At 40.3% G+C, this 15,403-nt stretch overlaps 1 protein-coding gene across 1 annotated transcript; it reads right to left on the bottom strand.

Moving 5' to 3' along the window:
- Window positions 1-1,309: 1,309 nt before the first annotated feature.
- MYLIP (myosin regulatory light chain interacting protein) lies at window positions 1,310-14,612 on the bottom strand. The gene is made up of 7 exons (XM_054985620.1): window positions 14,459-14,612; window positions 13,308-13,498; window positions 6,819-7,004; window positions 5,481-5,678; window positions 4,304-4,468; window positions 3,346-3,766; window positions 1,310-2,667 (listed from the first exon to the last, which is right to left on the bottom strand). Exons 1-7 carry the CDS (start codon window positions 14,543-14,545, stop codon window positions 2,578-2,580), a joined length of 1,338 nt encoding a protein of 445 aa, XP_054841595.1. The 5' UTR covers window positions 14,546-14,612; the 3' UTR covers window positions 1,310-2,577.
- Window positions 14,613-15,403: the final 791 nt, after the last annotated feature.

Here is a 15,403-nt window from a genome sequence, read left to right as displayed (position 1 = left end):
CTAACCTATTCCACAGGGCAGCTATTATGAGGACAGAATGCTGTAAACCACATTAGGTCCCTATTAAGGAGATAAATGGGGCAAAAACTATATAAATTTGTTAATTTTCCACACACACAAAAACTATACACCAATGAAAATGTTTAAACCAGGTATTGGGGAAGCTTGAAGAGCTAACCAAGATGATCCTTCACGGTAAATTGGTACTAGACCTTCCAGTTTTGGAGGAAGTCCATATGCTTTATAGAGGGTTAAACACTATCACAAAGGCCACACAATAACACAGCTCCTGTAGCTGTAACCTAAGAAAATGGGAGGGTGATATGAGAGTCTGTCAGGAAGGTGAAAATGGACTTAAGTGCCTCAATCTTTGTTGGTGGAAGATGATTTTACAATTGCCTTGAGGCACAGAAAACTGAGATGCAAATTTAAATACAAACTTGTTATCCAAGACTCAACAAGACTTCTGAGGTGACCAAACTTCCAAGTTTCTTATTTATTCAAGTAACTTGGGTCTTACACTTGTCAAAGCAGAGGCCAATTTTTCTATGACAAATATACTTTAAAATTCAGATTAATTTCCCACAAAATGTTAGCACCCCTCTATTTTTTCTATATATCTTCCAATGAAGAATAGTGCCGGCTTCACCACTGATTTTAGTTACAGAATCAGCTCATAGTGCATGATGTGTCAAGTGTGGAGCTATGCGGCATCAATGAAGAAAGAAGTTGTATACAGCATACCTTGTTAAAATGGAGATCAACACGTGCTTTCTTCTACTTTTAGCCTGCAAGTAAATCTGTGTGGCTTAAAAGGGGTTTTGAGTGATATTTGGATCTAACTGGACTTCATTTTCTCAACTGGGATGTGCCTCCATTGTTTACTGAAAGAACGTCCTGGAATCGGACACCTCCAGCAATTAAACACGTTTGTGTGCCTGTCAGCATCCAACATTACTAATGTTGGCATGAGAGTCTACCTTCCCTCCTTTATCTTTATAACAATGGAAGATGTTTCATATGGACTAGAACATGTGTACAATATTTTGTGTCATTTTGATAAAAATGGGATTTTCTTGTCATCGTTGAAGAAGCCTGCTTTGTCTTGAGCCAGAAGTCCTGTGGACCTACTCTAGTTTTAGAACTAGCTGTAAATGCACATTTTAAACACAGGGAATAAATAAAGCTTGATTTCCAGAGCCAGTGTTTTCTAAATTTATCACTTTAGCATCAGGCCTTAATACAATGAACTGAAACTACACTTGTATGCTCATTTAAGATTTACATGTAAATAAAGAAATATTGCCAGTTTCTATTTATAAAGTCCTTTATTAACCTGAATATAAAAAGACAAAAGTTGTCTACCATATAGGACAGATCTTGCTTCATGTGGAAACAATTTTTTTTTACAAAGTGAAAAAATAAATACCTCTTGAAGTAAGGTTTATACGCTAATGTGCCATAAAAAAGTAGAGCTTTAATATTTTGACAAAATGTCTGTGCAAAGAAACAAATGCATACACACATTACTGCTACATTAAGGCAATATGAAAAGTATATTCAGAAAGTCTCAGTAAAGTGACTTGTCTAGCCTTTATTTGAGCTAGTATTGCACCCAAATACGGTCATCTAGTTGTCAATGTTTTTGGAGTATTCACTAGTTGACCAAAGTCCAAAATGCCCAGGGGGAGGGTATATGGTAGAAGGTAAGACGGTTTTTAGAAAGAATAATTTAAACACAAACTGCATTATAGAAAACTCTATTAAGATTATACTGTTTTAGGATTAAAGTTACTCCCAAAACAAGGCAGACGAAAAAAAAAAACATTAAGTGGACTCTTGCAAATGAAAACACTATACATACATTAAATGCATTACTTTTTCAAATGTACACAGAATGTCCTTCCAACAGCTTCTCAAAAGATGTCCACCAGGCTGCCAAGCTACCTCAAAAGTCGATGGTAATTTTGGGAGTTATCTGGTCTTTATTTTTGCTGAAACAAATATAACCATTTGCTTAAAGCTTTGCAATCTTAGGTTCTTAATTCACCAATTTGAAAATAAAAATTGTTTCTTATTTCGGTAATATTAATAGCAGAACCTAAATCATATAAAGCAGATGTAGTTATTAAAAGTAGTTTTGCTGAAAGATAAATGGAGTGATCATGCAAACTGAAGTAACTTTAAAACAATCTTTATAAAATGCATAAAACAAGCTGAATGGCCTTTGATGGATACTACTGACTTTCCATCTGTCGTTCTGACTTTCCATCTGTCATTTTAAGTTTTTTTTTTAAAAAAAATAATATTGCCATTTCCTTAAAAAAAAATCTGGGTAACATGAGGTTGGCTACACATCATTCACAGTATGTCCTAAACATGTTTTCTAACACTCAGAATGTTCTCTCCCCCGCCATTCCAATCAAAACCAGTTTTGCGGTGGCCATCACGACTGCAATCGCTGGTGGATGCTCTCCTTCACCATCAGTGTCTGGAGTGAACATAGTCCAGTATTTTGGAAGTGTAAGATGATTTAGAAGCTTATATTGTATCTATCTTCCAGTGATGACACAAAGATCATATTACCGTCAGATTAAGCAAACTGGTATGGGTAGGCAGATAGACATGCTGGACGTGCTCTACTCGAGATCGGCAAACTGGGCATGACTAAAAGAAAAGAGAAATAGGAATATGTTTTAACAATTGTGTCTAATATAGACTTGACAGTTTATATGTCCTAGAGATTTTAACATACAATTTATGTTGAAGGAAATAATTACTTTATTCTTGAGTACCAGTAGTCAGAAATAGGCTTAATTTTTAAATATTAATTACACAAATAAGCCCTAATATCTTTATAAATATATGCTTTTGTTTTTGATCACATAAGCACCTACTGACATTTTCTAGAACATAAGGCAGAGTTGGCTTGACTTCTCTGTAGGTAGAAGTATCCACTTGAGCTTTTAAAAGTAGACATGACACTGTAATCCTGCCTTGAGTCTCAAAGAGAAAGGCCAACTATAAATAGCGTAAGGAAATAAAATAAATTTAAAAACTCAAAATTTGTGTTTCTGGGTAGTTAAAACAAATAACACTCCAAATAATCTCATCTGACTAAAAGTTGAAGTGATTTCAGATTTCTATCACCAGCAAATTATGACTGAGTGGGATCCAGCCAGTGTTAGCATAAACAAGGGCTAGCAGTCTGCTGGAACACAAATTTTGTTTTCTGCACCCTTGGTTTCTGTCGGAGGTTTCTGAGAATTTGAGTCTGGAGAACCGCAAAGTATTTTGAAAGGTACTAACGCAACACATTGTTTTTACAAGTGGCTTTATAATTACCTGTAACTGTGCAGCACATGACTCACAGCATACAGTGTGGCCACATGGACAAAAAGTAGAATTTATTTCTTCTTCACAACACACCATACACAACAGAGATTCTTTAAGCTTCCGCAACTTTTCTTGAAGAGCCTTTGTCTGCTGGCAGCTGAGACCTTCACAGGTGTCACAGTTCATACTACTTTCTGAAGTCTTAAGGGGTGAACTTGGTGGACTCTGGTCACTTCTTGAAACAAGATCCACAATGCCAGCATTGTAAAGCGCTCGTCTTGCATGATCATAAGCCTCCTTTGATGTTCGCTTAATATCAAACACGTATTTTTTGCCAAGATTAATGTTTTCATTCAGGAACAAGGATGCTAAGTGGCCTTTTAAGTCTCGACTATACTGCATCATGACAGCACTAGTAACAGTGTCACACCTATAGAAGGAAATGTACAAGAACAGTTCATATGGAACACAGTGTGATGCTGTTAATTCTGTTTAGTCACCAAATTTCAGAATTGCAATTACACTTGAAGACCACCTGAAAAACCAAAATGGTACACTTAGCTTGAACACTCTCTCCGAAAGTAATTTTTCAAATTGATTCTTGGTATAAGTTTAGTTTCATAGCTTTTAGGTTTCTCTTCAAGTCCGCAAATTATTCTAGTTTTGTATCAAAAACTTAAGCTAGTGCTATTTCAGGTAGTGTTAACTTTCCATGCTGTGCTAATACAAGAGATAGCTTTGAACGTTTTCCTCACCCTAAACAGAAACACTTCCCAGGCAATAAGGTGGAAATTTATGACAAAAGTCCCTGAAAAGAAGAAAACTAGCTTGTATTTCACAACACTTCAATAGTATTTATATAGTGCTTACTTGGATTAACCGCAAATTTCTGAATTCTATGTTTATGTATGAAAAAGGCATGAACATCTGACATATAAACCACAAACTTAAGTCTAGCAAAACAAACCTGTAAAATGCATGTGTTTCAGTTATTGCTCTGTACAGCCCACTAGCTGCTCTAGTGCTGATCATCTTGAAAAGGTGAACTATACTATTGCCAGACTCCTTTGTGACAGTCAAGTACACATTTTTTCCAGACTGTGTTGCCATTTGAACAACTGGGTATGCAATCCTAGAAGGAAAGCAAGATGTTAAGGAACAGGTTCTGTACAGACATCTGAAAATACTTCACAATAAATAAAAATATATATATGCTTAAATTCCATAAATATGTAAAATAGAACATTATATAACTAAGTTGTAAATGAAGCATTTTATACTGTTAAATCAGTAAAAATGTAGGTATGATAGGAGAATTAAGTACTGCCTATCTTACCTTTCTATTTTCCCAAAAATTAAACACACACACCCCGTCAGCAGTTTTTCTCCATGGCTTCAAAATTTCCTAAAGTCTGACAACTCCAAGGAATGCCCATTCAGAAATAATAGCTAATTCCATCAGGGAATGATTGGCTTGAGTAGTCTCAGTTTCCTAGGGCAGCCATTTTGTGACTGACCCCAGCCCCCGTTTTGTGGTAGTGTCTGTTTTCCTGTTCTAAAAATTCCAAAAGTGCCGAAATGCCCAATAAGATTGGGTACTCCTGGGTATCCTGTACCTATTGGCCCTACTATGGAAGCTAGGCAATACCGTAAAAAAGCCAATATGCTAAAATAAATTTGGTTCTCTGCAACCATTTTGGTCTAATTAAGGTGTTGTGTGTGTATGGTGGGGGATAGCAGTGCACTACTTTTTTATTACAGACCTTAATCCAAGTTCAAATAGTGATTTTTGTGGGAGAAGGGCAGAAATTCCCAAGTCACAATCTGCGCTCCATATATCTGCAGGTATTTAGTGTCTTTCCTTTTCTTTCTTCTTTTAAAAATCACATTCGAATAAAAAGACTGAGCAAACTGTTTAGCAATAGGTTCATTGTTGAACTAGACAAAGAATACCCCACAAACCTTCTGACATGTATGATATTCTATATTAATGCTTTTCAGAATTTTTTCTCTAGTCTGGGCATGGAGCAGGAGGGTCACTGGGGCAGTGGGTAGTTGTGAATTTCCTGCATTGTGCAGGAGGTTGGACTAGATGACCCTAGAATCCCCTTCCAACCCTATGATTCTATGACTCTAATCCTTACCTGTTAATAGGAATGAAGTCATCTTTACATATGGAAATTCCTTCAGGACCAACACCGATAAAAAGTTTTTGCCCTTCACTGTCTCTTACAGAATGCCACTCTACTCCATAGGTCTCCAGTGTAGACACAATCTGTAAAACTTGATACTCTGCTGAAGCCTGGCTGAGGCCTTCAAGTTCCTTATGTTTTGTAGTAATACTATGGATAGTAAGAGATTGAGGTTAGTCATTCAGATTTATGAACCACGATGCAGTTCTATTTTTAAAAGTTCAGAAGAAAAGTTGATTTATACTTATTTTATGCTTATATTTTATTAATTTGAGCTTTTAAAGGTAAGTGGTACATAGATGAATAATTCCTTGTTCTAATTTTAATATGTAAAAAGTTGTATGCATTATTTAGGATCTAGAAATAAGATGTAGGCTGCCCAACCAATTAAATATTCAATTGTTTGGAAGCTGATTTGGTCTTTAACATCAGAACAGATTATGAATGTAACTTGCAAAGTGACCACTCAAGATTCATATAGTGAAAACCAGGGGTCATTTTGTAGAAAAAGAGCTGGAGGAACTCATTAGCATAATCTATTAGCATATGCCATGCCTCTTGCCATTGCTGGAAATGTGTCATTAGTATAACTGATTTGCATATGCCACACCCCCTGACATCACCTATTCTGGCTGTTTTGGACCCAATCCTGGTCATTCAGGGCCGAAATTAGGCCCAAAATGGCAAAAGGGGCCCAAAATGGTCAGGATCGGACCGCTGATGAGTGGGAGAGTGATCCAGCACCCGTCAGAAGCTCGATCCAGGCCGTTTCAACCCCAATCCAGGCCGAAATGGGCCCAAAATAGCAGAAAGGTGGGCAGGGCCACCTGACACGTGACCTCTTTGGGGAACTGCTGGAAATGAGCCCTGGTGAAAACATTCCTACTCAAATAAGCACTTCATGTCTCACTTATTTCAGTGGAAGAGCAAAGCATGTGCTAAGTTATCCCACTGAAAATGGATATAGAAACGCTTAACTCTGCCTGGGTGGCATACATTTATATAGAAAGGCTATATGGTATTTTGAACATTTGAAAAAAACCTTTATGTATTACAGTAATTCATAAAAATCAAAGTAGTTTCAGGAGAAGGAGACCTCACCTCAGTCAGTACTACTGAAGATGCATGTTGAATATAATCAGTCCTTAATATTAAAGATATTGTATTCATATAATGTGTGATATGAACTCTGTGAATGTGAAATGCTGTTTTCCAACTGCAATGTCTGACGCTGATGCATCTTTAAGCAAACCTTTCTGATGCATTTGTCCTGGGCAGCAAGCCTCTTACCTTTCCAAAACAGAAGTAGTGAGCTCCTTTGTACAGAACTCTCCATAGTGATATTTGGCAGTATTTTGATTATAATCCCCAAACTTCAACTGGGCAAGCAGTGCACTAAGTTCAATTGCATGCTCACAAGAACACTGAAGATTACCAGCCAGAAGATCCTCCTCTATATGCAAGAAAAACATATGCCTAGAAGGAAATCAAATGGGAAAGTTTTTAATGTCTTAAATATATAATGGGAATTGTTTTTTCCTTATTACTTTCATATAAGATCATTCTTATTTTCCCATCCTACTAATAAGAAATGAAAAGTTACCTACAGAAAATATCTAAAATAAAGCGTAAGATTCATTTACTTTTAACAGTTAAGATAAGGTCTGTATTAAAATAGTATGTATAGATAAACAATATTTGGCTTTTGTAGCTTTAGAATTAACAGAAGATAAGTGAAGGTGCGGGGAAGGGTATGCCCAGCCATGACAATGTATCTCAATCTTATTACAGGACAGCTTCAGTTTCTCCTCCAGGTAATCTAATGGTGCCTCAGCTCTGACATTCCGCCTCTATCACGTTCTAGCAGAGTCATAGGACTGAGTAACAGACAAACAAGCTGGAAAACTGGCTTTGGAAGTGGGGAAGGAGGCAACAGATCCCTTGCACCACCCCCAAAGCCAGTTCCTAGACTGAATCAGCCTTAGGTGGTGAATGCAGTATATGAAACTATTTCCACTCTCTCTCCTGCCTTCTGGACCAGATTTATAGTGCTGGAGGGCAAGAGGGATCTGGAAGCAATAATTGTGCAGGGTAGGTGAAAGAGATGGAGCAGAAAGGAGAACAGAATGAGACATAACAAGAGGGAGGCAAGGGGCAAGAGTGAAAGGAATACAATGGTGAAGAACGCTCCCATTTCCCTCTCCAAATGTTACAGATGATTGCCTCATAATAACAGTTCTCTGTTCAACCAGCTCAACAATATGATCAGCTCAACAATAAGATTAAAGTCAGTGCATGCTTTTCTTTTCAGGGCTTGTTTATATGGAGAGAGAGAGAGAGAGAGAGAGAGAGAGAGAGAGAGAGAGAGAGAGAGAGAGAGAGAGAGAGAGAGAAGTACTTCCACAGTGCTTATTTAAAGAACAAGTATTTTACTTCTGTTGCCTTCATATACGAACTGCACTCATAATTGTAGGGCGCTGAAGTCGTGACAGATGAAAAGGAACAAAGCTCAGTCAACTCCACAATCAATCAACAGAGGTCTCCTTCCCCATAACCAATGCCTTCAAAAAGGTATGGAGCCAAAGGAAGATTTAAATCAAGACAGTCCAAGATTTTATTGCCCGCCCTTCAGTCTGCACCTTGAGTTCAACAATGCATTTTACTATAAAAACATTAGAGCACAGCCAGAAACACTTGAACCACAGTAATTCATAGCAACACTGCCCATCATACACAAACTGGTGGGAAGAAATCTAACATAAGTGTAACATCTGGAAGAGACGAAGAGGGTTCCCACATATTATACCAAAATCCCATTTATATGTATGTGTATCATAAATATTACATGTAGGTTACATTTACAGGAGTCTATTTGGTAAAAACAGCTAGGGATGGGTAAGCCTAAGGAGGGGAAAGCCTTAGAGAAACATCAAGCCTATAACACCAGTATCCTGGGATGAAAAAGGCCAGTCATTATGCTCATGTCAGGTTTCCAGCAAATGTTTCACACAAAGAGTGCATGCAAAACATTGCATGAGTACTTGGAGCTTAAATCACTGGCACAAGCGTAATGGATCAATACCTAGAAGGCACTTGCTGAACTAGCCAAAATGGAAGAGCTGGTTTGATCACTAAAAAACCCTCAAATACGTATTATTTTACAAAAGACTGAGTAGCTATTTGGACCTGCACCTCTTCATACAAGTCTGATGCTTCAAGGACAAAGTGGTGAAATATTTCAACAACTTCTTGAAAAAAAAACCCAAAGAAGTATATAAAGTCATTTAAGAGTATAAAGGTAAAGGTAAAAGTAGTCCCCTGTGCAAGCACCAAGTCATTACTGACCCATGTGGGGACGTTGCATCACGACGTTTTCTTGGCAGACTTTTTACGGGGTGGTTTGCCACTGCCTTCCCCAGTCATCGACACTTTACCCCCAGGAAACTGGGTACTCATTTTACTGACCTCAGAAGGATGGAAGGCTGAGTCAACCTTGAGCCAGCTACCTGAACCCGGCTTCCACTGGAATCGAACTCAGGTTGTGAGCAGAGCTTGGGCTGCAGTACTGCAGCTTACCACTCTGCACCACGGGGTACATTGTTACATATTAGGTGATTTTTACCATCTTTCCCCAGGAGCCCACCAAACCTCATGAAAAACTGTTGTGTGTTCAGGTACCCTCTAGAACAATATGCTACGTGACACATGTCAGCACAAATGGGGAATCAATGGACACCACCAACGCACAACTTAACTATGTATTCAGTTTTATATGTATTTGAACTCCAGAATGTATAATGCAATTCATAGCAATTCAGCAACTCAAAATACTAGAATAACTTGAAACAGACCAAAGCTTTTATTTACCTCAAAATATATTCATTATTTTGAGCTACAAGAGATTCTATTAGTAGCAGGACTGGAAAAATACTCAGAGTTGAGCATCTGTCCTGTTTCAACTATCAAAGCCATCCTTATGTTTAGGTATTGATACAACTAAGATGTATCTGTAGCAGTAAACTACATACACATTTTCTGAGCATAAGAAAGCACTAAAAATGTGAAGCAATCCCAATTTCTCTATTGCTCAAAATGCAGGATATTTAGCAGCTGGCAAGCAGGTAAGATTGCAGTATATGTCTTGCCCATTTCAAAATAAAAATTTCAGCAGAGGATGCAAGATGTTCTGCCTTCTCTACTATACTGATTAGGTGCAAGGTTAGTATTGGCTTTTCAACTCCACTTCATAGTCAGATGTGATCAATACTTGTCTGTTGACACAATAAGGTGTCACTTGGATGGGGTTCCACTACCCTTGAAGGAACAATTTGTAGCCTGGGGATGCTCTTGTACCCAGGCCTACTGCCAGGGCCGGCGCGCCCATTGAGGCCAGGTAGGTGGTTGCCTCAGGGTGCAGGAGGTGCTGGGGGCAGCGCACCATGGAGCTGCACCAGCACACACCCTTGGATGGGCACAGCAGCCGCAGGCAGGCCCCTGGGGCGGTGCAGGGCAACCGAGCGGGAGAGGTGGGAGGCCACCCGTGTGCCGTCCCAGCTGCCCGCCGCAGCAATTGGGCCGGCTCATGCGCACGCCCAAGAGGACATCACACATGACATCATCATGCAGGCTGGTGTGTGCATGCGCGTGCGCCTGGCTGGCTGCGGGCGCCGGAAACCCTGGCACCGCTCCTGCCTACTGCTGGATAGAAAGGTGGCAGCTGTGGCCAGGAGTGCCTTTTACCAGACCTGACTGGTCAGCCAGCTGCTGCCTTTCATAGGCAGAAAATATCTGGCCATTGTAGTGTATGGCCTGGATACATCTAGATTAGATTACTAAAATAAGCTCTACATAGGACTAACCTTGAGAAATGTTCTGAAACTTCAACTGGTGCAGAATGTTGCAGCCAGGATGTTGACTGGAACTGGTTGTAAGGTCCATATCACTCCAGTCTTGGCCTATCTATACTGGCTCCCAATTTGCTTCTAGGTTCAATTCCAAGTGCTGGTGCTGACATTTAAAGCCATATATGGTTAGGGACCAATATACCTGATTGACCGCCTACTGCTGTATGAACATCAATACATGCATCTTTGGAAGCCCTGCATTGGTGCACTTGCCTTCCGAGATGGGGCAAATGGCAAGCTGGAAGAGGGCCTCCTTGTTCTTTTATTTTTGTATGTATTTTAGCTCTGGTTTTAGTAGTTTTAATGATATGGTTGATAGGGGAGTTGTTTAGTTTTAAAATATGGTATTTATTATGTATGTTTTAATATGTTAGTCACTTTGGTCGCCATTGCACTTAGATGCTAAAGTTGAGTCTAGTTTAATTTTAAAAGGGAGGAGAACACCTTTGAAAAACCAAGGACATCTCAAATAGTCCATTGGCCAGGCTAAAATTCTGATTTTATCATTTCAGACTTAGGGATACTAAAGAATATATTCAGTAGACGTTTCTAATGAAAAATTGTGCCAGATAGTACTTTTCATTTGCAAACTAATCGTACAAAAGTCAGTTCATTTCAGCTGCAAAACTAATTTAACTAGCTTTAATACGACATTCAGGACATTTAAGGTAAGGGTTTGAACTTGTTTACTCAACAGCCAGCATTGTTAAGTAGTCGAAAAGTAGACTGAAGTTTTTAGACTTGTTAACTTGTTTCACAAAAAGCCTCAACCACAAAAGCAGAACTTTCTGCCTCGAGACAATGACTGCAGACCTATCAGGAATCGAATTTCACTATACTCTGCTTTCTTCCAGCGCAGCAGTTGCTGATTTGGTAGCACTATTAAGCAAGGGTTACTTTCAGTCAATGACCTATAGTTACACTGTTGTTGCTTCTCTAGTCTAGCAGTCACACAGTCCTCACTGGAGCTATAGAATGTCAGCTACACCCAGAGAAACCTTTGAGATCCAATTTTATATCTCAACACTTTTCTGGACCTTGGAAGTTGCAGTGTCAGTACATTATGTGATCCAAAATACACAGGAAGCCCAATGTAAGCTGAACTTCTTGGAAGAAAGACCAAATTCACATGTCAAGTACACTCCCCCCTTAAATAGGAAACATACAGTGACATCAAGATTGAAATGGCAAGACACAGCATCAACATCTTTATCAAAACCAGTGTCTGTCTCTTTCATAAGTATTTGAACTTTAACTTTTAAACTTAAGTATTTGAACTTAAAAACATCTGAACTTTAAACAGTTCTGAAATAGTGTTTTTAACATATTCAGTTGCCACAATGTTTCCATTTTTTCCTGCCTGTTACTGTAGAAGAACACTGATGAACAGGCATATTTAATAACAGTGATATGCCACTGTGGAAAGCAGATTTGAAAAAGCAAGCACTTTTCCAATTAAGCATGAAGTTTTATTGGTAATTTGCTGTTTAACATTACTCTCCCAGTATTAAGAATGGGCTCAAACATATCAAAGCAGTCAATCACACTTTTAAACACTAATAAACTCAGAGTAATATGGTGTAAGTTTGAACCTTGGACTTTATACTTGAAACAAAAAATGCAACTCCTGCCATACCAATCACTCTTTGACCCCTAAAAACTCCTATATATCAGTCTTCTTAATATAGGCCAAACAAACTGACTCACCTGCTGATACTGCAAATGCTAAAAATGATTTAATTTCAAATCAGCAGATGAATATACAAACTATCATCACATGCAAGTAAAGGGCATTGCTTCTTCCATTAATAATGATTAATAATGATTATGGAGCACTCTTTGTAAGTTCTCCCTGTTCTTTAGCAAAGACACCAAATAGGTTAGGAAGAGATGGGAACACTAAAAATCTGAAAGCTGAAGAACACATGGGCACACAGAAGTGTGTGACTCCTCATCTTCACAGTGCAAGAATAGACAAGAGAGCAAAAAATTAAACTATTCACTGACACAAAATGAACACCTCCAGCCTGCTCCAGGACAAGAGCTATGCAGTTCAAAGCAACAAACATCACACAAGTCCTACCTCATACTGTATTCTTAGAAACAAAATCCCAAACAACTAACACAATATCCTTCCATCAGAAATGTTTAACACATTTTGCAACAACTGTATAATGTATCCACCTTAAATCTTTTTAGGACAAATGTAGAGTAAAAATGGCACAAATTAGTACAATATGGAAACAAGCATTTCTCTACAAAGGGCATGTTTCTATTTTCTCACTATATCTTTACAACAAGCCACACTAACATTTCAAACATTTAACAGTCAGCACAAAAACTTATCATAACTAACTAAATAGTCACCACAGAAATGTTTATGTTCTGCAAATGCATTCTAAAAGTTTTTAGATTGTTTTTGCAAATGTTTAAGGATGAAAAAACAGCTGTTTTCTCTTTGTGGTTTGAAAGCGTGCTACAGTTGTTTGAATCACTACTGTAATATGAGAGCAGTTTAAAAGGAGGAGTTCAGCAAGTTGAAACACTGGAAGAACAGTTTCCTGCTAGGAACATTTTAGAATGACCTGCAATAACACTCTTAGGAGGTTACCATCGGGCAATGGAGCCAATACTTTTTTATGGTTCCTCCACTTGTGGAAAAGCTTCCATAAATTAAGAGTATTTTTTTCAACTGTCTTTTTAAACATTAAGTGATGATAATTTTTATTTTGCATAATAAATCCAACTTTACAGTAAAACCAGAACATAATATTCAACTCCAAACTTGTCGACAGCCATAAACTAAAATTGTACTATACAGCTTGCATGCTATGCAGTTAGAAACAGCTTTCACCATGGGTTGATTCTCCCTTACCTTGTCTGCTCTTGCAAGATAAGATGGGGTTCCACAAAGAACTTGACACGCAATTTCAGTCTGTAAGGAGGCAGACCATCCATCTGTTGAGATATTCTATTTCTCAAATTCAACCATAAGTTCTCTCCTTTGCTGCCTGTGAACTGGAGTCCAAAGTAATCAACCTCTATAATCCCCAATCGTCTGCAAACCTATAAATAAAAGTCAAAGTAAGCTAAAGTTAGCATACAGGACCAAAGAAGTAATGTGTGGCAGTACAATTTCAACTACCAAGTCTACGAAACATTAATATTCCATTTGATAGTTTGCTTCTTATCCCTCAGCCAACAAGTTACAATTGACCAGCTGTTTTCCCTACTAACACTCCATCAGGAAGACTGATTTCGTTGCTCAAAAGCATCCTGCATCTTGCCAGTACCAAGCCATGCCTAAGCTCACCAGCAAGAATTATTCCAGTTGCTCAACAGCATCCAGCATCTTGCAAGCACTCAAACTGCCAACACACCAAGATTTCTCTTACACCAACAAGATACAAACTCTGGGGCCACAGACGCAGAAGGACCATCAATGGGGTGGGAAGATGTCAATAAACCCCAAACCTCTTCATACAACCTGAACAGCAGAGTGATGAGTTCAGGGCTCCCTGACGGCAAGTCCACTGCACTCCACCAAGGGCCACAACAAACATCATCGCACTCGTCTTTAACGAGCGTTCACACATGCGGTGCAAAAAGTCGGGGGTGGGGGGAGAGCAGCAGTCAAATTCGGCTGCCGTCGCCACTGCCACGTGGCTCCTGCTGCTCCAACGGAGATCTGGGGACATTTTCGTGGCGGCGGCGATCCAGTTCAGTGACTGCGTGTGGAGGCAGGCCGGCAGGCAAGGCGGCAGCGATGCTGCAGGCTCCGCAGAGAGGCCGTCGCAGTCAGTCTCCCCCCCACCCCCTCCCCCGGTCCATTCCACACGGGGGAGCAGCAACGGCTCCCCTCCTCCCGCCCCCTCGAGGGAACGCGCGGAGGCCGCGGGACTCGTCCTGATCCGCGTCTCCAGCTGGCGGGGAGAAAGCGCGAGAGCGGTTGGCAGTTAACGGCCACCCGCGCCCCCCCCCCCCTTAACGGCCATTCAGAGCCGGAGAAAGAGAGCGGCTTTTCACCTGGTTGAGGCAGTCTTCGCCGTTGGCTTTGGCCTCCACCTCCACCTCCATCACCACCGCGTCCGGCCTGGTCACATAGCACAGCATGGCCGCTACCTCGTCCTGCGGACCCACACCGACTGGCTGCCGACCCACACGCGCCTTCCGCGCTCGGTTCTTTCTGTTCTGAAGCGAATGCCAATTCCAGCGCCTATATCTCTTCCGTTCGCTCCCCCCATCTGCCTGTAGGCCCAGCCCACAGGTAAAATCCAACCAATCAACGCACGCGTCTCTGTTTACATGCAGCCTTCCAAACCAATCAGAAGAGGCGCTGCCGTAAGGAACAGAAAGGGGAGGAGAACAGCAGAAAGGACCGGGGGGGGGGGGCGAGCTGTCGTTGAGATGGGCGAGCGGCCGGGAGCTCCAGTCTTCTGGTTCCCCAGTGCAGACTCTTCTTGCATGCGCGGGGCAGGAAGGATCGATGGAAACTGATAGGGAGCGATGTCCAAACTGAAACAAGACCAGGGTTTTCAAATTACCTTTAAAGGGGTTTTTTTTGGGGGGGGGGGGGGTGCATCCTAGCCGGAGAAAAAAATTAACCGTGTTAAGAAACGTTCCTTCTTAAGCCTTGTCGTCTAGATGTTTTTAAAGGCAAAACACTTGTAGGCGCCCGTTTGTTGAGGTACTTTTGTTAATGTCTGTTAATTAAAACCCACTACCCCTAAAAGAGAAAAGCAATGTTTGTTTGGGATATCTCAGGCAATCTCGAAATCTAAGCAGGGTCGCCCTTGGTTAGTAATTGTATGGGAGAGCTCCAAAGAAGACCAGGGTTGCAGAGGCAGGCAATGGCAAACCACCTCTGTTAGCCTCTTGCCTTGAAAACCTCAGCAGGGGTCACCCATAAGTCAGCTGTGACTGGAGGGCACTTTCCACCACCACCACCTGTCTCTCTCAAGGGGTGTGTGA

Source organism: Eublepharis macularius, chromosome 7 (assembly GCF_028583425.1).
Source record: "Eublepharis macularius isolate TG4126 chromosome 7, MPM_Emac_v1.0, whole genome shotgun sequence".
In the NCBI taxonomy this organism is placed as follows: domain Eukaryota; kingdom Metazoa; phylum Chordata; class Lepidosauria; order Squamata; family Eublepharidae; genus Eublepharis; species Eublepharis macularius.
The sequence above is the reverse complement of the archived record's forward strand: the minus strand, read 5'-3'. Positions and strand labels throughout refer to the sequence as shown.

Bases quoted from the DNA above. Each gene is read 5' to 3' on its own strand.
- MYLIP (XM_054985620.1), bottom strand. From the start codon at position 14,545: ATGCTGTGCTATGTGACCAGGCCGGACGCGGTGGTGATGGAGGTGGAG. The intron at 5,679-6,818 runs GTAAGAGGCTTG...TACTATCCATAG, and splicing joins ACTACTTCTGTTTTGGAAAG to TATTACTACAAAACATAAGG. The intron at 3,767-4,303 runs GTTTGTTTTGCT...TTCCTTCTATAG, and splicing joins GAAACACATGCATTTTACAG to GTGTGACACTGTTACTAGTG.